This window comes from Pagrus major, chromosome 4 (genome assembly GCF_040436345.1).
Source record: "Pagrus major chromosome 4, Pma_NU_1.0".
Classification (NCBI taxonomy): domain Eukaryota; kingdom Metazoa; phylum Chordata; class Actinopteri; order Spariformes; family Sparidae; genus Pagrus; species Pagrus major.
The window spans coordinates 32,866,612-32,888,767 of record NC_133218.1 but is presented as its reverse complement, the minus strand read 5'-3'; the positions used below and the strand labels follow the sequence as shown (position 1 = coordinate 32,888,767).

Here is a 22,156-nt window from a genome sequence, read left to right as displayed (position 1 = left end):
TACTTGGGTAAATTGCCATTTCACCACTGACTTAAACTACAGTACTACTACATATACAGTAAATGCAACTTCAACACTTTTTAACACAAATTGTCTTTTCTAAACTACTACTAATACAAGTGATAGACCAAAGACATTCACTCACAGTGTCTCAGACAAATAAAAACTAGTAAATACAGTCCAATAAACATGACAGGGGTCAAATACAGGCCTATGTGCTAAAGTCATTTCCTAATCTGCATCCTCGTGAGTTAGCGATCAGGCCCAGACAGGCACTGAGCGGATGAAGGCAGCTGCCGAGTCATCTCAAACAGATGGAGTGAGAAGAGCGTGATCCAGGTGAGAGAATAGATGCATATGTCCCACGGTGCTGATGGTAGCTGCCCAGACACAGTCCACGCAGCTCTATACCGAGGCATCTGGTGTCTGCTGCTCGCTCCGCTAATGATGATGAATGTTTGGCGTGACGGCGTCTCGACACATAAGAGAAAACAAAATTCGTCACTCGTGCTGTTTTTCCGATGCCACGACACGTGTCCCTTCACCTCAAATCTCTGCCATTTGCTTTAGACTTTCACTGCTACACACAATGTGATATGCTGTATTTAAAAAAAATGTTTGATTTACTTTAATTGGTTTGTATTATTCATTTTATGATTCAATTGTAGAAGTTATTTATTTAATAATTGGAAATAGTTTCATTTTATCACACAGTTTTAGTTGTAGTTCAATCTGAAAATCATCGACTTGGCAGCTCTTCAATTAAATAATGTATTACTGTGTTTAATGCTCTAATAGATTGAGTCATTCAGTGATAATCATTTAGTATTTTTGTGGATTCAGCATCCATACATAGTAAAGCACAGTTTTGATTGAATTTTATTTTATGTACTGAAAGACAGAGTTTTAAATATAACGTCGAAAGCATGCACTGAATCTGTTCCATTACCTTAACACACATACGCAACATAAAAAGGTTTAATTTTAAATACTGTCTCTGAGTTTTTAGCTTTACTCTTGAAAATTGTTATTTTCACACATTCAATCTTGTCATTTTACAAACACAAATAAAAGATTTTTGATGGCTATACTGGTTATTTAAATGTTTTCCGTCTTTACTCTACAAACAGTGCTTTCTTACTATGTTTACTAGTGTGTTATCGCCATGTGCATGCATCCTCCTCCTGTGTTTGGGTGAGACATGATCTCCCGGTGATGAGTAATGAAGTTTATCAACAGAATCAATCCATGCGTGTCTCTGTGTTATTTTAATCATCCACGATGATGATGGCAGATTCCCGGAGCAGGCTGTGGGCAGGGGGTTAGATTTCTCACTATAAATGCCTTCGACCAAAATGTCATGCTCATGCATGCTGTCATGGTGGACGAAGCGTACGTGGAGAATGAGAAGTAGGCCTGGGAGGGGACCACTGGGAACACCCTTCCATCATCCGTCTGAACAGGCCTGGAGGGCTCGGATCACAAAAACCACTCTCGCTCTGCTCCCTACCAAGACGCGCCATTGGGTTTGTGCAGGATTACACATTTCTGTGTAATAGTTTTTTAAGCAAATCCACTGTGGGTATTGATATCACACGAGGCTTATTCAGAGTGTTGAGGACCTGTCACTGTTGCCGGCGAGCCTCATTGTGCACTCAATAATAGCCCATTAAATCTATTCTTCCTGCTTTTCTTATCTCTGAAAGACCAGTCCTCAACCAAGGTAATGGGTCAGTGAGTGGGGGGCTGATTAGCTGATTTACCTTATTTAAATATTTTTGTATAGATTTACTGGGTGGAAATGAAAGGCGCCTCGCTCCTTCTCGGGACCTGCGGGGCAGCCACGTTGCTAACTTTTATCACAGAGCCTGAGCATTTCACTGACAGCACACAGCCACTTGGGCGGGCAGAGCCATACATTTTACCAATCCAAGATGCCAGTACTAAAGAGATAGACGTAATCAACAAACACAGGTGTCTGGCTTAGGTTCCTACACACTTTACTTAGGTTCCTCATCTTCTTTGTTTTTCAAACTCCCTGCCCCCACTTCAGTAAAACCTCAGCTCTTGTCTCATAAAGTCATCTCCATCCAAGCTAAAAAGCAACGTTTACTGGGCTGGCCAGTCGAGACGGTTGTGTTGGAGGCATCGGGCACGATGGGAGGAAGCCCTCAGAGCTTAGTCATTAGTGCATTGCCTTGAATCTGATTTAACAGGATGACTAATCTCATCCAAGTCAGTGGTTCGTCAACAGGAGACAACTCCAATGAGGAGAATATCCGGTCACAGTCTTTTATCCAGATGAAAAGTGACAAGGGGAAGCTGACAAGAGGGAGATGGGGGAGACGCCATAACGGCAGTCTGCTCCGTGTGTGTGTGCGTGTGATTGATATCTGCACACCATGTTGAATGTCATGATGCATGACCATGTTACCACTGGCGCATGGCCACCACCGCCAAAAACCTCCTTGTTTGTAAACAACATTCTGCCAACATGGCGCCGGTTGTAAAAAAGAAACACTCTTAAATTCAGAGTGTTTGGAGGGGAAAGGGAAGCAATCAGAGCTAATTTATGACAGCTGTGATTAAAAAGGAGAGAGAAGAAGGAGATTCATGAGCTGGTGGGGGATCATTGGTTTAGTTATGCAAAAGGATACTGATGGTGTTGGAGGAGTTCGGATTAGAGTATTTGAAGAGGTGGAGATGATGTGATACCAGTTGCAGAAATGTCACTTTACTTGCCGAAATGACCTCAAAACATTTTTTTTGCTTTGTATTTGAATGTTTAACTGTAAACTTGACATTACTTTATAATCAAGCTTTGTGTTGTTGGGAATAAAGTGTTAAAAAGTGTGACATCCGTGTAACCAAAGACTGAATCAGAAAGGATTGTGCAAAATTCACGTCTCTGTAATTGGCAGACATAGCAACAAACTCTCTGCATGTTCAAAAGCAGACAGGACTGCCTCTTTATTCCTTGTCCTGATTGGATAAAGGGGGCAGGGATACTAGAAAATGTATTTTCTCTTTTACCACATGTGCAGGGGAAGGTGAGACATGGGTTACTGACCAAACAGTTGTTTACTCTAGGAAAATAAAGCTATTCAACACTTTTTTTTAAAATCTGACTGACAGCAGCTTTATTATACTGCTGTGTAGTTTAATGTATAATACATCATTATGTATCTGTTGATTACATTTTGTGTTAATAATCTGAATCTGCAAAGTAGCGACTAATTAGAGCCTTTAAATAAATGCAGTGGTGTAAATTGTTCTTTATCAGTCTGGTGTGAAGTTCGGTATCACTCACTGGAGCTGTACTCACATTCAAAACCACATCATTGAGTTGGAATATCTTTGATGCTGCTCTGACCCAAAATCCCCTCTGTTGTCTTCTGGGAAGCCCCGCTGGAGCAGTTTAGGGGTCAAGCATCACACTCAAGGACACTTCAACAATTTGTGGTCTTGCGGCAACATGTCTGAGACTCAGGCTACCGCAGCAGCACAGTCTGGTCTCATAAAGACATTACAGTCCATGACAACAAAGCCAGCGAGACCATTCACACGCAGCCGACATAAACATACATATTACAACGAATGGACGTACATTGATGGCACTCCAATCTGCTATTAACTATTTGCCAATTAATATGTATGTGCATGTGAGATCATGACCTACTTCCTCGACCTGGCGAACAGTTTCATAAAACCAAAGCTAAGGGAATTCTAAAGATTATATCATTTTTTTTCACATCGGTAGATTCAGCACCTTTATGCCCTTCGGACAAGTTGTTATTTCACTTATAAAATACTGACGCAATGACTGACGGTGATGCTACATGTGGGAGTTAGCTAACTGTCCCCAAAGGGATTATGAAATAGTTTTATGACGTGTTGGACTGGCCTGTTGCTGTGAAAGTGCAGGTCACATGGGTGCAATTTTTTTCTCCATTTTGAGTGAGGGAGTGAGGCAGCAGATGATTAGCTTACTCACCTTCTGACAAAGGTTTCTATATGGTCTCTGTGGTAAGTATGCCACTATGATTTCATGCATCTATTTTGGACGACTTTAGATATTGTCTAAAAATCTTCACCTGTAGTCCGTATTAATTGCTTCTCCATCTCTTCAGTACACATGTTATCTTCCTTTATCTTGTCCTGAATTTCCTAAAAAGCTTTATTCACTGCAGCGAGAAACATGAGAAAAGATTCTAATTTTAAAATGTGTTCCCAACAGTATCGCTCCACGCGGCATTAAACCATGCAGCGCAGTTCACTGAGCTGTATTCAACACTCCCCGGAAGAAGTGTCCTCTGTGTGACTTCTTACTGGGGAGGAAATGAAACTCAAACAATAACAAACCAAATGAATTTGTGCAGGACTATTTATAGCTTGCAGATACTTGTGAAATATGAGTAAAATAAATCGGCTTTGCCTTTTGGAGGACATCGGGACATCACAGGTCTGCAGCTCCTGCCGTGTCAGAGGAGTGCACCTCATCACGGCACCATATTTAGAGTGGCAAGCAACGCTGAATTGCATTCAGTGGTGTTACAGGGGCTAAAAATTGCACAGTGTCATGGATCACAAGGACCCTGCATACGTATGCCTGAATGTGCTGTGAAAACCAGCAGAAATGACTTTTTATAGTTTCATTTTACAGTGTAATACTGTAAAAATAAGAACAGAATACAACTTTACTGTGGATTACTGTGTAGTTACAAGCTTAAGGAGAACGTGAATGGACCAAAGTAAGGTCAGTGTGAAGTGTTACCACAATATTCAAATGGCGATGAGATATATACGCGTTGTCTGAAGTGTATCTGTCGATAGGAAAAGTCAAAAAGTCAGTCAGGTGGTGAGATCCCTGCGACAAGTTATTCTGCAGTGACAGATGACATTTCTGTGAGGTTGCATCTGGAGTACTCTGGCGCTGAGGCAAAGCTGGCCTTTCACTCTGTCTGCCTAGCGAGCATTCATCAGCAAACCCGACACACACTCTTACACACACACACCACCCACACAGGCATAAAACATGTAAATGGCAGCTGGCTTCGTGAGTGTATTGTCCCTTTCTCTTTGTCGTATTGTTTTGGTGGGTTTTAGAAGTTATACGCTCGTTCAGCAGGTCTTCTTTCTTTCTTTCTTTCTTTCCTTCCTTCCTTCCTCCCTTCCCCTCGTTTCATCATCTTCTTCCTCTGTCCCCTTTTTGCACATGTGGCAGCTCGCTGTCAGCGTGTCCACTTCAAATGACGGCTGGCCTCATACACTGCATGTATCCCTGCCTTCATTTTGGCCTCAGAAGTACAGCAGCAGACATGCATGGCAGCACAGGGTGGCAAAGGGAGTCTCCCCCAGTGAATCATTTGAACTTTTCCTCTCTTTGAAATGGCATCACAGAGGCCCTGCATGATTAATGTCACCACACTTATATACACTGTTCTATCCAGCTGAATATTTGAAAACTTTTGTGAATGCCCCTGGGCAGGTCTGGGGATGTTTGATTGGCAATCAGCTTGCTATTCAACCTTTCCAATTGTCCATGTAATGCCACACGCTCAGGTGAGCACACACCCACCGTCTAACCGAGTGGCGCTGTGTCCAAACAAGCTTATTAATGGATACCAGTGCAGTGTTCTAAGTATGTGAATGTCAAATTAGGGCAAAAGTTCACACTAAAGGGAAATGACCATGTGCTCCTAATGCCACCTTGAGCAGTCCACTGTGAGCTCTCTAAAATACTCTAATTCAAAGCATAATACACACACACACACAATACAAAACACACAGCAGAGCCAAAGCCCTAATTTATGAAAATGTTCCTTATTCTCTGATCAAACAAAATTATGTGCCTTTCATAAATAGAATTAAAGGACTTTAATCAGTGGTGCCACAAAGAGAGACACATAACTAGAGACTCACATTGAAATTATTGTTTTGATCACTGTGATTGTTTTGATGAAGGCAAACAGCACTTTACTTCAGTAACACTGAAGCTGAATGAATCTCTTTGGTAAGGAGCTGTATCAAAAAAAATACAATGAATACATTTTCCCTATGTGCCTTTGTTGAATCTATAAGGGCTTTTCCATTGGCCACGGTGTGTCAAACCGTGCCATGCTGATTACCATTTCCATTACCAGTTTAACAGAGCTGTGCCACGCAGAGCCATGTGTGCTTCCAAGCGGGCTGCAGTGACGTCTCGCAACATACAGCCAAACCGTGAAAGTACTGTCAGATACCTGCTTTATTGTCTTGTTTCATCGTGCTCGCTTTCAGCTGTTCAAGGAGTCGTGTTAAAGAGGCAACTGACAACTTTCCCCCCCTAGCGTTGCCAGATGGTATTTTTTGTGGGTACCGTTGTTGCGAAGACAAGTGGATTGTTTCCGTTTTCCTCAAAGTTGCAATCATTTAGTCCATAATAGAAAATGCATTGTCAGTTAACCTTCCTTTTCTTGGGTGACCGCGTGTCTGGTGGCAAACAAAACTGTGTAGTTACAGTGAGGTTTATATATAACCATTGTAAACCCTGATGGTTTCATTACTACGTTTCCATTACACTGTGCAATCAACATTTACTTCATAATGATATCTTGAAGCAGAAAACTTGTCCATTGCCAGTTTTCAATGAAAACACAGCATTTCCTGAGTGTGCTGCTTCAAAAAGCTTTTAAGCAACTCAATAACGAAGGACTTTGATTGTGAACAATTTATAGGAAATTAAACATTTATCACTGTATTGGAGGAGCTTTGTTAGCAGCTACTTCTCAATAATAGTGCAAGGAAGTATTTACAGCCAAACTGGTGACCACTATTCAAGACAAGGATGTCATCAGTTAAAGTAACACCTTCAAGCAGGTGGCCCTGTTACAGCGAAACTGCGAATCCCTGCCGTTGGGCTGACATGCCCAGTCAAACCTGTGACTGTGTATGGAAAAACCCCATATGTACACTGAGACTAAACTTTTTAAACTTGTTTTTCTATTGTAAACATGTGGATACTATCACCATCAAAACTGAGATTGAATTGGAAAACACGAGGAACATAAATTGTTAGTTATTTGAAGTACTGACTGGGTGAAATGTATCTGGACACAAATGTCAGTACTGGGTAATAACACACTTAGACTTTAGTACTGTGGGGACCATTCGCATTTCAGTGTGCTATGAGACATACGAACTGCTTACAAGAAGTGCAAGGTCTGTCTATCCAATAAAATGTTTTCTCTGAGCCAGGAGGTACACAAGCTGACTAGTAACTGAAAATGTTGCTTTGATCCCTGACATCAACAATAGTACAAGCTGTAGCACCACACTTTAACATCGGTGTTATGACCATGCACACTGATTGTGTCCAAGTGCTCTTCATAGAGACACTAAACCCTGAGCTAAAGCCTCCACCCTGCACTTCTAACGCCTCAAAGAAATACAAGCTTGTAAGGGGGCTTCGGTTGTTTTTAGGGAGGATATGTGGAATGACAAACAGCAGTTTATTACGAAGCACTGAGCCTCCAAGAAGGAGTCCTACTCGTGAGCTGCATTTGTTAAATTACCCAGTGTTCTGACCAACATGGCCACCCTGACTGTCCCACATTATCCTCCAGTGGAGTGCCTTCTTGTTGACTCCACGCTGAGACTCTGATGCTTCACTTTGCACCTTTTACCTCCGAGACTAAACAGCAAGATCCATCCAGTGAGAGCAACGGAAACTTTTCTAATTATTGCCGCAATTATAATCACGCTTGTATTGCAGCAATGGTTCTCTGGGCTTCGTGGTCCCACTGCTAGCTGGATGCTCACACAGAGGGAAAAATGCTAATCAACAACCCGGCTTCATCAACTTATCGGTGACTGGGGTACAGCGAAAGAGCCTCTTCACTCCTTTCGAGAGTGGATGTAATCAGAAGCAGCATCTATCCATATTTCCTTCCCGGGGGAAAAGGGGAAAGTGCAGAGCTCTGCAAACATACTTGCAGTAGCTCCCCAGCATGGGAATACCATTTGGATTATAATTGGATTTAGGAAGTGAAGCCCTGCGTGTTTGACGAGCTTCATCAAATAGCATGCTTGTATGATTGTCAATAATTGTGATTTCCATGGAATTGTCTCACTTCACTTGTTCAACTCACAAACAGCATGCATCTTACACATCATACAAGACACTGGGCAACAATCAGCATAGCAATCACACTGAGATACACATTCCTACCTCTTCCCACTGGTGGATGTAGCGAATGAGTCTCGACAGGCGCAGGAGTCGCAGCAAACTAAGAATCTTTGTGAAGCGGACAATCCGCAAGGCGCGCGCCGTCTTGTAGAAATCCGAGTCGATGCGCGTCTCCACGATGAGGAAGATGTAGTCCACGGGGATGGAGGAGATGAAGTCCACCACAAACCAACTCCGCAAGTACTTGATCTTGATCTGTTGCGGGTCCAGGATGATCTCTGTGTTGTCCTCTTTGACAATGCCTGTCCTGAAGTTGAGGACCAGGTCCATGAGGAAGAAGGTGTCAGAGACCACGTTGAACACGATCCACGGGGGCGTGTGCTCGTCCTTGAAGAACGTGATGCCCACGGGGATGATGATGAGGTTGCCCACCATCAGCAGCAGCATGGTCAAGTCCCAGTAAAACCTTGTTGGAGAGAGAAATGGAGACAGGATGGTTAAAGAGAAAATGCTAAAGTCAGTACATAGTCAAATTCTATGGCTAACTTTGAGCAACATACTGCCCAGTTAGAGGCAGTGCTTCCCACACACATATTTTACTCGGGCAGTCTGCCCAGGTATATTAACAGCCGCCCAAGTATATTTGGTGACCTATTTTAGCATTTTTTTTTAATTGTCTGAGAAAATGACGCCATCAATGACTGATTAACTAGTGGACAATCTGCCCTTGCTCTCTGGTAGTACATCCCTCCTGTGAATGCACTGATTGTGATGCTACCTCTCCTATTCGATGTAGTCAGTTATGATTACTTATAACTATAAGGCACACTATCATGCATTATAAGAATGTTTATAATGCATTATTGACATTGGCGTCATAAAAAGTGTTACCAAAATGCCCAAACACAAAACCAACACACACTGCTATTGCTTGGCACACACTGTAGAAGTAAATAAATGATCCATCCAGCCACAGATTTTCAGACCGATATGTTGTTTTCCTGTACGAGCGACCAGTGATGTGACTCACTGTGTCTCATCATTATCCTGTTTTGACCTTAAATACCTCTGGGTGTTGTGTGACCGTGGCGGAAGCGAGCTTATAATCACACAGTGTGTAAAGATAGCGTAATAACCTATACATATGTAACCTCCACACCGTGCCAGAAGGCAGCTTGACATGAAAGCTATTTGTGTTTGGACTGTAAATCACAACTCAAAGGTCAATGAGGGTTAACTGTTAATTACAAACTGTACTGTGACCTCGTCCATCTTTCGTGGCTGAGAGTTTGGATATAAATTGCACTCTCTGCTGGCTTGGTAATTGAATCCAGATCAGCTCTTTTGTGTTAAGGGTGGTATATCGTGGATAGATTGCAACAGGAGGGGTTCCTGCCCCGGTGAGCTTGGATGATTTACCCACTCACCTTTAACTGGGACACAAAGATCTGGTCTCTGTGCAAAACCAATTTCAAGAGCAGGATCATAAGAAATAAGGAAAAAGGATACCAGGAAGAAAGGGTACTGGGATGCATTTTTGTTAGGTGAAAAGTAATTACGGCTATTCACTTGCTTGTTGCAGCTGACATCTATAGATTCCATGGTGATTCACAGTATGTTAAAGTAAATAACTACATAAATAAAGACCTCTGGTCCTAGTCAAGTCAAGGTGAGTAAAAATGTACAGTTTGTTACGCACTGTCTTGTCTCACAGAGCAAAAACATACAGATAAAAATAACCTGGCATCAGGTGTCTTCAATTTTTTTCTTTCAGGATTTTCTCGGGCATCTTTTCTTTGGCTTCCCTGTCTTTCGTTTTTGTTGTTTTTTTGGATGATGTACAGTTTATCATTTCTTTGATAAAAGTGGCCTTCTCTTTCTAAAGTCCTGCGAGGCGTGATGAAACACTACAAAAGCATTCACTTAAAGAGTTTTTTCTTTTATACTTTGATATCCCCATTGATGCTACTTCAGTCACTGATGTTCCACGTTGCTATCAAAGAAATCTTTCAAATGGTGCAGACTTTTTTCAGAGATCATACTTTTAGGAATTTTTTTATATGCTAGCAATGATCTATTTTGTTTTTCTTTCTGCGTGCATGCCAAAACTCCTTTACAGCTGCATTACGAAGCAATAAACGGGACATCAGTAATGGCTAGCACTGTCTCCTTCCTCTCTGACTCTACAGAATACATCTGTGGACATAATTCACATCACTTTAAATAAATAATACTGCACAATAACGCAAACGTACATAGCGACTGCTTGGTAGCAGACGCTTGAGTTGTAATGTGCTCGGATTACAGTTTACAAGAGCGTCTCATGCTTACACATGCATACATAAATATACAGTATACACAGCCACACATATCAGTTTCACGTCTGCTGCACACACACAAACACACACTGAGGAAACAGTGACAGTAATTGGAATTCTTCAAAGTAAAGGGGTATCTACTGTTCCAGCTTGTTGTCAAGTGGAGCTATATTTAGACAAACCTTGCCACCACTGTGTTTGCTCATGTTAAGACTGAAAGCCCAAGAGGACAAGAAAAACTTCAAAGGAAGAAAGGCAAACATAGGTAATGACATTTGTTCTTTATATTGCCATGTTCCCCGATATTACAAATATTGTTGGCCTGTGCGCTGGGAGCACACTTACATCCTATTAGTAAGCTGTGGAGCACATACAAACACTTGACAGGGTCTGCCAGCAAAGAGAGATTATTTGTTTCTTTCAGCAACAACTGCAAATCCCTGCCTTTGTTTTACTCTTTGTATCAACACACATAATACATCTTACATCAAGTTTATTACAAATGCTTCGTCAACCATGTTCTGAAGGACACCATAGCATTTAAGATAATAGTAATAATTTGTTTAAAGACACTTAAAACTTCCTTGAGTTTGCTAATCCATGTGTTGAGGTCACATAATCATTGTGTGGCAATGCAATTGTTAATTCCCACTTCACTATCACACAAAACCAATGTAACTTTTTTCTGGGATCAAATTTGATATTTTTCGATATTGGAGGTTAGGTTGAGTATGACAGCAAATCATAAGTCTCTACATATATTTAACTCATAACACTTGACATTGAGTATAAAAGTATGGTAATCTTATTTATCAACACTAAACAACAACCCGACAGAAGGGCTCTTATAGTCTTTAGTTTCCCCTCCAAACCAATGATGCTTCTAAATGATACAGAATACCATAGTTACCAATAATGAAAAAAAAAAACCTATATGTGACGTATAAAGGGCTAATGGGTCTGCCTCTGCGCACCAGTCCAGTTGCTGTTCCTGAGTTGTAGCGTTGAATAATGGCCCCAACATTTTTTTACAGAATATTATGATGTCACAATGAAGGTGACATTTGACCTTTTTGGATATAAAATGGCCTCATTTTGTCATTTTATCCTATTTGACCTTCGACCGCTCAACTCTGATCAGTTATCCTTTAGTCCTGCAGTAGTTGACATTTCTTCCAAATTTGAAGAAATTCCTTCAAGGAGTTCTTGAAATATCACATTCACAAGAATAGCATTCACGTTTACCATGTTCACTACCTTGATTTAGCATGTTAGCATGATGACATCTGCTAATTATCACTAACCACAAAGTACAGCTGAGGCTGACAGGATTGTAATAGATATTTGGTCAAAAACAGGTTTCGAACAAACAGACTTTGACCTGACAATGCAGACAAACACTGACACGCCTAGAGCCATGATTCTAGCCTAGCTAATAAAAATAAATGCACTCTGAGTTCAACAACTGGGTATCTTTCAGCACAAGAAGAACAAAAAGGCAAGGCGCTGGGGTGAGGGCCTGACAAGAAAGTCTGGCTTGCAAAAAAAAAAAATTTTAAAAAAAAACTCAAACCTTAAAATCTCAGCTTGCATGAAGCTGTATGAATGACAGAGAGAGGAAACAGAGTGAGGGAAATAGTAAAGTTGTGCCAAAGGAGAGCGCCTCAACATCTCTGCAGAAAGAATAACAAGACAGAATGTGGTTTAAGACCTCTGGACGTCAGTCTGGCAGAACACAGCTACTGCTGCCACCTGTTTGAGTAAGCCCGGCTTGTCTCATGGACGTGAGGATTGGTAAGATTAACAGCAGCTGCTCTGCGCTCATTGTGAAAATGCATCTTTCTAAATGTGAAGAATAATGCAGCGCATGTTCCAGCAAAAAAAGAAAAAAACAAGTCAGATCATGGCTCTTTTTTATTGTGTTATTTAATCATTTCTTTTCGAATAAATCAATCAACTAGTGGAAGACTTCTCTGGATAAGAAAATACCTCAGTATGCAGAATTTCAGATAGCTCTATAGGAATCCCTGTGTAGTGATGTGAAGACTGTGTTTTTACATGCACGTGCTGTGTGTGTATGTATGCGTGCGTGCATGCATGTGTAGAGTAAACGCTCATGATTTCTCCTTTTCACTCTTGCGGTTGCCTCCTAATGGAGGTCAGGCCACCTAAACATAGCAGGGATCCATTTACTGTGTTTTATTATGCACTGGGACCCTGACATAGAAGAACATTGTTCTATAAATACAGTTGGGCGAGTGCGGGATGTGAGGTGGACATTTCAAAGGCATTAAACAATCCCATATCTCTGTGTGCATCCCAAATCTCAGACTCACACACTGTGTGGTGCTATACCACCTGTCTAGAAATAAAATGAAAGCAAAATGCAGCGACCCAGCACTGGTGAAATGAAGGTGATATTCCCGGGTGTTCAGTGAGAGAGAAACATCACATCTGAAACAAAAATGAGCATATTCTTCAATGTTATTCGAGTCGGCTAATCCAGTCCCAACTCTAGTGCACAAAAAGTGTACTTTTTGTTAAAGGAGACCTATTGTGCTTTTTTCCTTCAGTGCTATATAGGCTGATGGTGCATGTTAAAGATCTTGAAAGTTAAAAAGGTCAAAGTCGGCACCAACGGAAGCTGCCCTCTCTCACTGAAACGCCTCATCAGTAGTCCCGCCTTTAATTGTGTGACATCACACTATGTCACCATGTCATACATTTGCATAATTTATGTGTTGCTGCTAGTTTGGCACGTAAGAATTGATTTAGCACAGCTGCTCTGTTGTTGCTCAGGCGTGTGAGCTGACCAATCAGAGCAGACTGAGTATTCAGGAGAGTTGGCATTAATGAGACAGGAGCTAAAACAGAACGTTTCAGACAGAGGGGGAATACAGTGCTGCAGCACTGGACAGTACGAGAAAACTGATGCATTTTTTGAGCATTAAAGCATGTAAACATAGCTAGTAAACACCCAAAATAAAGTTATGAACCTGAAAATGAGTATACAATATCTTCTTTAAAATCAGAACAAAACAGTTTATTTGTATTGTAAAAAGTCTAGTTTTATTAAAGCTATTCTACATGAATCATTATTTTTTCTTTGTTTTAAACACAATTCACATAATATAAATGTGACAAAGTTCTTTGTAGGAAACAAAAAATATCAGATAAAAAAATGTGATAATAAAAGGATATAACCACAAATCTGGCCAGAGCCTGTGCATGTGTTCATATAATTATGTGATCATTGTCAATGTCAAAGCATGACGAGGAACTAAATGGCAGACAGTGCACCAAAAAAAGCTGACCTGAGCAGAAGTGAAAGTAAAGGCCGCCACGGTGGCGGGTTTTCATGATGCGTGTGCAACAAACTTTTAAAAAATCAGGCCCAGCAAAGCAGAGAAACATTGGAAATACAGAGGAAAATAAGCGTCAGAAAAGCTCACACCTTAGTTGTTGTGGTGCTGAGGGTACAATGTACTGATGAAGGGAGCCCTGACATTTTGCTGTCAGTGGGGACAGAGCCACAGCCCACTCTGGTCCCCGCCGTACTGACCGGGGACAGCAGGAACATGTTGTCACCCTCAGAGTGCATCTAACTACACGATAAGCCTCTCTCATTCTCCTCACCCTGCCAGCCAGGCTACCTGAAAGGGATTGTGAGAGCCGCCACAAACAGCCTGAGATGGACTCACGCTTACCTTTCAGAGACGCCTATATTTAAATTGAGGAGACAGAAGGGGGGGAGACAAGAATGGGAGTATATATAGATCTATATATAAAGGGAGTATATGTTTGTATTTGTGCAGGCATGCATGCGTGGCACTTGTTTACATTTGCCTTGTAGAGATTTTGATCTGCTGGCCTCCATGCTGGGGGAGTGATGGCAAAGCATGCAAGCAGATCATCTGTCATGTCAGGTACAAGTGGAAGACAGCATTTAACAGTGCCTGCCTTTGCAGTCTGCGCCGCACTGACTGAATGGGAACAGCAGCAGAACAGTGGGTGCTCCCAGACTGCACTTCCATGAGCTACCATCAGCTAAGTGTCTGTGCACTGTAAATGGGGTCTGGGCTGATTAAATGATTGAAATGTATCTGTTTTTGCATCAAAAAGCAGTTTCCCTTTTGAATAATGTATTAGTGTGTGTGTGTTGGCTCCCACTTTCTCTCTGAAGATTTGGTAGTGTTATCAGGGGTCCTGCTCAGAAGTACTGACTCAATATATGCCTGACAAATTCTGGCTCAGGTTAATGGCAAATATCAACAGCACAAACGTCATGTTTCATTCTGAGCTACCTAGACACAGTTTCCACATTTTCTCTTCTTAGACAGTTTTCTATACCTAAACTCCAGGGTTTGGCTGACCCAAGTATTGATCCAACACCATTGCTCTTTTTTTCTTTGTGCAGCAAACTGTGTGTAACTGATCAGGGTTGTAACATAAGATTAAGGTCTTGTGGCAGAGATGTTGATACCAATAACACCAACAGCCATGACAAAGAAACAATAGCTGTGTCTCATTTGTCGATCTACATGCCCCAGTTGACTTTCATCGCCACCATGACAGTTCCAGCATACTTTGTGAGATCGACCATTCGAAGGCTGAGGGAGAAGGTCATCAACGATGGTCACTCAGCGCTGCATATCAACTGCCGAACAAGCTGATTTACAGTATTTAAAAACCGATGTGATGAACCAATGTCAATGCAAATAGTCTGCAACTCTAAGAAACAATATTTAGACAATCACGTAGAGTCACGTCAAAGTATCTTTCTTTTCCTGAAGCATTTTTCATCACTTGGCCTGTTTGGTTGCGTAAGCCGTCACTGAGAGCACTGTAATTGGTAGCTTTCCCTGTTGCGCCATTGCCAGTATACATATTATAATGTGAGGATCCTGCCTCTTTATGGAATTCTCTGTCCTGACTGGATAAAGTGGGCAGGGATACCAGGATTTGTTTTTCCTCTTTTACTGCATGTGCAGGGGGAGGGGGGAGATACATGGGTTACTGACCAATAAAGAGCAATTTAACACTTATTTAAATAAATATATTCACTTACAGCAGCTTTAAATAAAGTAACTAACCAATCACCTGCTGTTAGTTAAATGTAGACAGGGTGATCAAGACCACGGAAGTTAAAGCCAGTTCGAGTCCTTTCCTGTTTACTGGTAGTTTAATTTTGACAAAATACAGACACTTTAGGGCCATTTCTGTGTAAGAGGACTTCACACACCTCGTGTGGAAATTATACATTGAAGACTGGCCTGTTTATATTGTAGAGGGGATCTCTGTGGCACATACGCACCACTTACATGCTGCTCTCACGCCTGAGGTAGTTTCTTTGATTACAGTAGAAGCGTAGCGATGCAGCCGCCGCTCCACAAATGGTCCACATGTGTTATGTGTTCAACTTAGCCACCCTGTTAGAATTACTGGAACATTATCCTTCATTTGCATTTCAAACTACCTATGTATGCTTTTTTGCATACTGTAGTAATGTTAGTAGGCCATAGTGAATGTTATTATGGTATTCAAAGGTCATATGTGGTGGATGGAACCCCTTATTAAAATGCATCAGTGGTTATTTTGAAGTACCTACAAGGCACAAGAAGCGCTGCACATACACATTTGCCGACTACAAGGGCGAGTGATTTTCATTTACATCTCCGCTCCTCCCCCATGCACTTTCCCTCTGCTCTCCAAGTGGCCTCATAGGTGGACAATATACTACAACGTAGGAGAGGAAGTGGAGCTACATCAGTGCACTGAAACAACAAACTTCTTTGGGAATTTGATAATTATTAAGCTTTTTTTCTGCATTAGAATCTCTGAAAATAAAAATGTTTTATATCGATGCATATTGGACAACATAGATGCCGATACGATATATCTGTGATAGGCAAATATCGGCCATTAAGATCAGCCAACCAATATATTGGTATTGGTATACTATAGAGGTGACTAAAGCCCTTTAGTCACCTCTATAGTAACTAGAGCTGCTGGAATTACTTGGGTACATTTGAGTTAGAGAGATGTTATTTATATATGTCAAAAATAATTTATCTTTATGTGAATCCAAAGTGCAAAAAAACCCATACATTTTCTAATTTAACGAATTGTTTGGAAATGACAATACAGCACTGAAAATTATCATATATCAGGCATCTGGTGTTCCTATATGGAGCTTTAGGTGGAATTTAGGTGTGGCTATATTTTAGCAGCAAATAGTTATTGTATCACCAATAAAACTCAAATGTCAACTGACGGAGCAACAGCCTCATTGAGTCCATTTCTGAATGAATGACATTAATGAAAAATAAGCATGCTTTTGTGCGACATAAGCTACACTTATCTGCGAGAGGAGGCAATCTATGATAAAGTCTGTCACGGCAAAACAACATCTGTAACAACAATAACAAAAAAACACAACAACTGTTTGTTGTCCATAAAAGCGCAGCCCATTGGTTTAAAACAAGCCAGTTGGCAAACACAGTGAGAATTAAGTGTCTAAGAGAAAAAAATAACCGGTTAAAAGGGTTAATCCTATTTTTGTTGTCACCCGCTCCAATGAACTGTCATAACGGCGCTGTCTTTGCTGAGCACAGCCAGCAGGCACACTGCAAGCACATCACTGACACTGGGGCTGTGCAGTCGCAGGTGGCTATATTTAGGTGAGGCATACTGCTTTATCAAACCTAGGCTAAGAAGATTTCATCAGAGGGAGAGGCAAATCTCCCCAACCTTAGGCTATGAGAAAACAGAGGGATTTACTAAATACCTACAGAAAGGAGAGGAGAAACGAAATCAGCTGAAAGGAGTCAACCTTACCTAACACTGCTAAGAGAGATCCATAAATAAGATTACAAGTGGTTCTGTGGTAGGACATCAAGGGAAGGGGACAGCGTCTGATTTTGCATTCACCTCTAAAAGCTGTCTAGGACTGTTACTCAACACAGCCAAGAGAAAGACAATGCGTAAGACAATGTCAAATCCGCTGCAGTGGAACATTTTCAAACAGATAGAGCTCTGACCCATTAAAGGCAAGCACTGACAAATGTAAAGGAAGGAGGAAGCACAAGCACCAACACTCAGAGCACGAGAGGGGAGCCTGATATCACTCTGAAACCAGTAACACTTAACAACAACTGAATCTAGAATCAGTATTGCTTATGCTCACAGTAGAAAAATAAGCCAAAATTGGACATTTTTGTGAAATATGATCAACTGACAAATGGTTCTTTTACCCATAGGTGTAACTCTGGTTATGTCTGTGAGTAGATTCCACATGCATGTGGTCAAGAAATAATTTTGTCTGTCATTTAAGTGGGTCATTTATGCCCCATTTGCACCTGGCATTAACAAGTGATCTGTAACTGGATATGTTATCCTGATGAGAAATGGTAAATCAGCCCCAGACTCCCTTAAAAAAATCAGGGACTTCTGTGGGTTGTTGAGTTAGGGGGAAACGTCATAATCTTTGTGAAACAAGGTCTGTGACAAATTATTAATTATTTGTCCCCTCTAGTACATTCAGCATTTGTAATACATTAAGTCATTCCTTTATTCATATTAAAATATCATATCAAGTTGTCCTGGTTTGTTGCAGAACCAGCACATAGGCTACTCTGTGACCAGATAAAATATGGTACATGCTTTGTTTCAATTTTCACAGAGTTTCAGTAACTGGAGCTGTGTTGCTTTCAGCTTTTTGGTTTGCTCTCTCTCTAAATTTTAACAACCTATATTTTGCTCAGCTAAAAACAAGTATCTATATCGATGTTATGGTGTACACAGGTGCCAGCATGTTGTACGGATTGCGTTTACACCTACCTAAGACCCGAACACAACACACTGCGTCCAGATGTGGTCAGGCAGATCCGATCACATTCTGTTCACAACATATTTACACCTTGCATTAACATGCATTTTTCCTTATCCGCATAACGTGTACAGTTATAGATCACATTTTAATACTAGGTGTAAATGGTGTCTGTATTGTATATTGGTTTAACAGGAATCTAATCAGCAGCATAATGATCACTTAATTCCTTGTTTCATTTCACTACATCTTCATTCAAAATGATGCAAGCAGTTGTTCACAGGTCCGAAACTGGGCAAACCATCTCAGTGAAACTCTCTAAACTCTCTACAGTGTCAGTCCAAGACACTGAAGAATGTCCCAGATCCGCTCACTGAAATAAGTCCAGCCTAAACCTGCTCTGATGTTTGAATAGCTCAGAAGTGTGCACTTAAGAGCCCTGGCTAAATCAAGAAATCACCAGAGCCACTTTGCGAACTGACCAGACGTAATCAGGGAGCCCGCTGAGAAGAATGTGGTGAAGTAGCCAAGTCTGTGTCTCCTGTCCCCTTCTCATATCAGTGGGATTTTTTTTTTTTTTTGGTCTGTTTCTGGAGAGGCTCTGCCTGGCGCCACCAGTGGCTACTCAGTATCCCTGTCCTTGTCTCTGCGGCCCTGTAGAGTCCTTCAGAGCTTCCCAGAGCGCGACCTGTTACCTATCTGCTCAGAGGAACAAAAACTGTACACGGTAGTCAGCAAATAAATGTGTCCTCTGTGGGGAAAAACAGAGAGACAGTGAGTGGCAGGGCTGTACAGGAGAAGACACAGAGAGGACAGAAAGCTCTCCAGCCGGTGCCATCAGCATGCACTTATCCTACTAGCATATGCCAGTATCTGCACTCCAGCGTCATGGGCTGTCATCCTGCCACTAATTGCATCTGTGTTTTATCATGATGCCTTGTTATCTCCCACAAGGTCCTTAGGGTCATGTCAAAGGAGTCCCCTGTCAGCCAGCCACAGAGACACTGGCCAGTTTCTCCCGACTGAACGCACCCACCTTCTCTGTTGGACAGGAGAGAGCCAGAGAGATGTAGCAGTGGGCTTTCTCTTAACGTAGATGAAGTGCTGAGATAATGTACTCTCTATAATATCAGGAGCTGGTCACACTGTACACCATCACCTTGTGCCCTTGCTCTGGGCTGCACCAGTACTGGGCCATTATCTTCACCAGTTCAGGTGCTGCAATCAGCAAATGGAGCAGCCACAATGAAAGCCCTTTCTATCCATCTCTGAAAACGGGGATCTGAGGTCAAAGGGTGACAAGGAGAGAAGGGCATTGAAAAGAGAACACGAGGGGAGAGAAAATATGGAAACAGTGCAAGAAAATGAGATTCTGTACAACACATTAAGACTAAAGTGCAGGGACAACCAGGAGGGGGAGTGTATGAGGAGATATCCATGTCAGGATGGGATCATCATTTTTCTTTCTGCACTGTTGTTTGGAGCAACATTGCACAAAAGTAGAGGTAAATAAAAGCTAAATTAATACAGCTTAAAGGCTGATGGAAAACCCTCAGTTGAACACTCGGAGCATGAAATCAAATCAAATTGGAGAGGAGACGCGGTTTATCTGATTTTTTGCTGGTCTGCGTGAGTAAGCAAAAGCAGAGGCTTATCTGACTGTTAAACCAAACAGGGCAGGGTTTATCATGTTTATTTGTTAGCTCTATCATTTCTTGATTGTACATGCTAAACAGGGTCAGGGTTGGATTTATACACAACAACTTTGCTGCTGCCTCCCTATTCAATCCAACACTGGTTAACTTTGTTGTGCTGTGGGTAAAAAGAGGACATGCTATCGACTATGGAAATGGTGAAGATGATTCAGGATCCCCCCCCCCACATAGCAGAGGAGAGGGAACAATCTGTCTCTCACCACTCCTTGTCTCATAATCCAGCCATTTGTCTGAGTCTTCTAGACACCCAGCGTGTGGCGGGGCCAGGCCAAACACATTGATCCAGGGAAGTATTTCCTGTGAATCACGCCAGCCACACACAGAGTTCTTTATTCAGCACGCTGGACTCTGGTCCTCTCTGAGTGGAAACCCCACTGTTTCCAAAGCGCTTCAGCCTGCTATACATTCTTACAGAGTAAACCGTGGAGAGGTCCTCGAAGGAAATGTCATCCCCCTGCCATGTCTGCTCTGCACGGATGTGAGATTAGCAATGGACTAATTCAGCACAGGTGAATTCTAAGCACCCGGTGTGAGGATCTTTATATCTAGATCTCTCACTTTTCATGATATCTCAGCTCCATTACAGAGATTTTCCATATTGTGTAACTATTTTTTGTCTTATTTCTGTTCATGTAATTTCAAAATTAGGTGAGTGAATAAAATGGGATCACTAGTAAAATGTGGAATCTATTCACAAAATATAAGGTGGTTCTCATCAAAATCTCAATACCAATGAGACTTCTCCCCATTAGAAGTATATTTATATAAAATGGCTAATATTTTGCACAATCACATATACAATTATCAAAATGATCTGAGACAGAAATGTAATACTCGACCTTGGGAACTGTGATTTGACTAAATCATTTTAACTCAAGGTCAACTCGCCATCTTTTTGTTCAGAGATTTCAGTGCTCTTCATAAGCAAATTTGACGAGCTGTCATGGAGTTGCATGAATTAAATAAACTATTAGTAATTGAAACAACTTTTTAACAGATTATAAAATGAGAAATCTATATCTATTTGCAGATGAAAATGTAAGTGTATGGTACTTAGTACATTTAGGTGACCTTGAGTGAAGGTTTTCTGTAAAACACTTAATGCAAGTAAAATATACACCCTCTATTAGATATCTTTGTCACAAGTGTTAACCACATTTGAGGGATCATTGCAAAAAATGTCTGTATCCAGGGCGATTTTTTTAATCCATAATATTGGTATTGGCATCGGCCCCAAAAATCGATTATTGGTTGGTTCTTATCAACATGATATTGTTCCAAGGCCCATAAATGTAAATATTGAATAGATGACCAGCCCCAGCACATGGTAGTCCCTTGTAAAAGCCATAAACCTCCCGTTAGCAAGACAAAAAGAGTAAAAAAACAAGTTTTGTTTTAAGTTTGCTTATATTTCTCGCATGTTTGCATCAAGACAGAAAGTAAAAGAATTGAATGCAATGACAGTCTAGGTGCAAAGTAACTGTCACTATTACGTGGCGCATGTTCGTCCGCCTGAGTCACCTGCAGGTGGAACTGATTATTGTTCCTGGCACATTCTACTAATTGGCTCTGAACTTTCCTGTGAAGCTGTCTTTGTAACGGCGAGCCTCTTACATTAAATATAAAGTGCTTTTTAATATGGTGTTTCTCATTTTGTGTCCACCCCCTGGAGCAGCGTATCAGTGCCAGTTTGACATCTTGGCCATTTCCTATCTGGGCTGATAGGGAAAAAAGCAATCCAATTTCAGAGAGACAGGGGGTGTGAGAATCCACCTGGGACACAGGCAGGGCTGGAAAGGTCAACCTGTACTGGATATAGCAGAATGTGTGTGAGGAGGGATGGACAAGATGGGGCTGCAGCGTGCATGCAGAGGTCAACACAAGGGGAGGAGCGAAATGGTTACTGTAATATCCAAACTATCCATGACACACTGGGTCATTTCTTCGGGAAAAATAAAACACTTAGCAGTCTCTCAGCATACCACTTCTCTCCAGCTGAAGGACGAATCAGGGTCAAAATATAGTTTGCAATTAATACTTGAGTCTATTTTAACTTGCATGAGGTACAAAAAGACAGGCTTTCATAAATCAAACCATTTTGTGTCTTGGGTCAGAAACAGTAATGTAC

At 41.4% G+C, this 22,156-nt stretch overlaps 1 protein-coding gene across 2 annotated transcripts in view; it reads right to left on the bottom strand.

Moving 5' to 3' along the window:
- The window catches only part of hcn4 (hyperpolarization activated cyclic nucleotide-gated potassium channel 4), a 76,582-nt gene that overhangs the window by 40,696 nt on the left and 13,730 nt on the right, over positions 1–22,156 (bottom strand). For both annotated transcript variants that reach the window (XM_073464598.1, XM_073464597.1), the window contains exon 2: positions 8,210–8,633. In XM_073464598.1, the coding sequence (XP_073320699.1) occupies positions 8,210–8,614 (405 nt within the window). In that variant the 5' untranslated portion in view covers positions 8,615–8,633. The remainder of the gene's footprint in view (positions 1–8,209; positions 8,634–22,156) is intronic.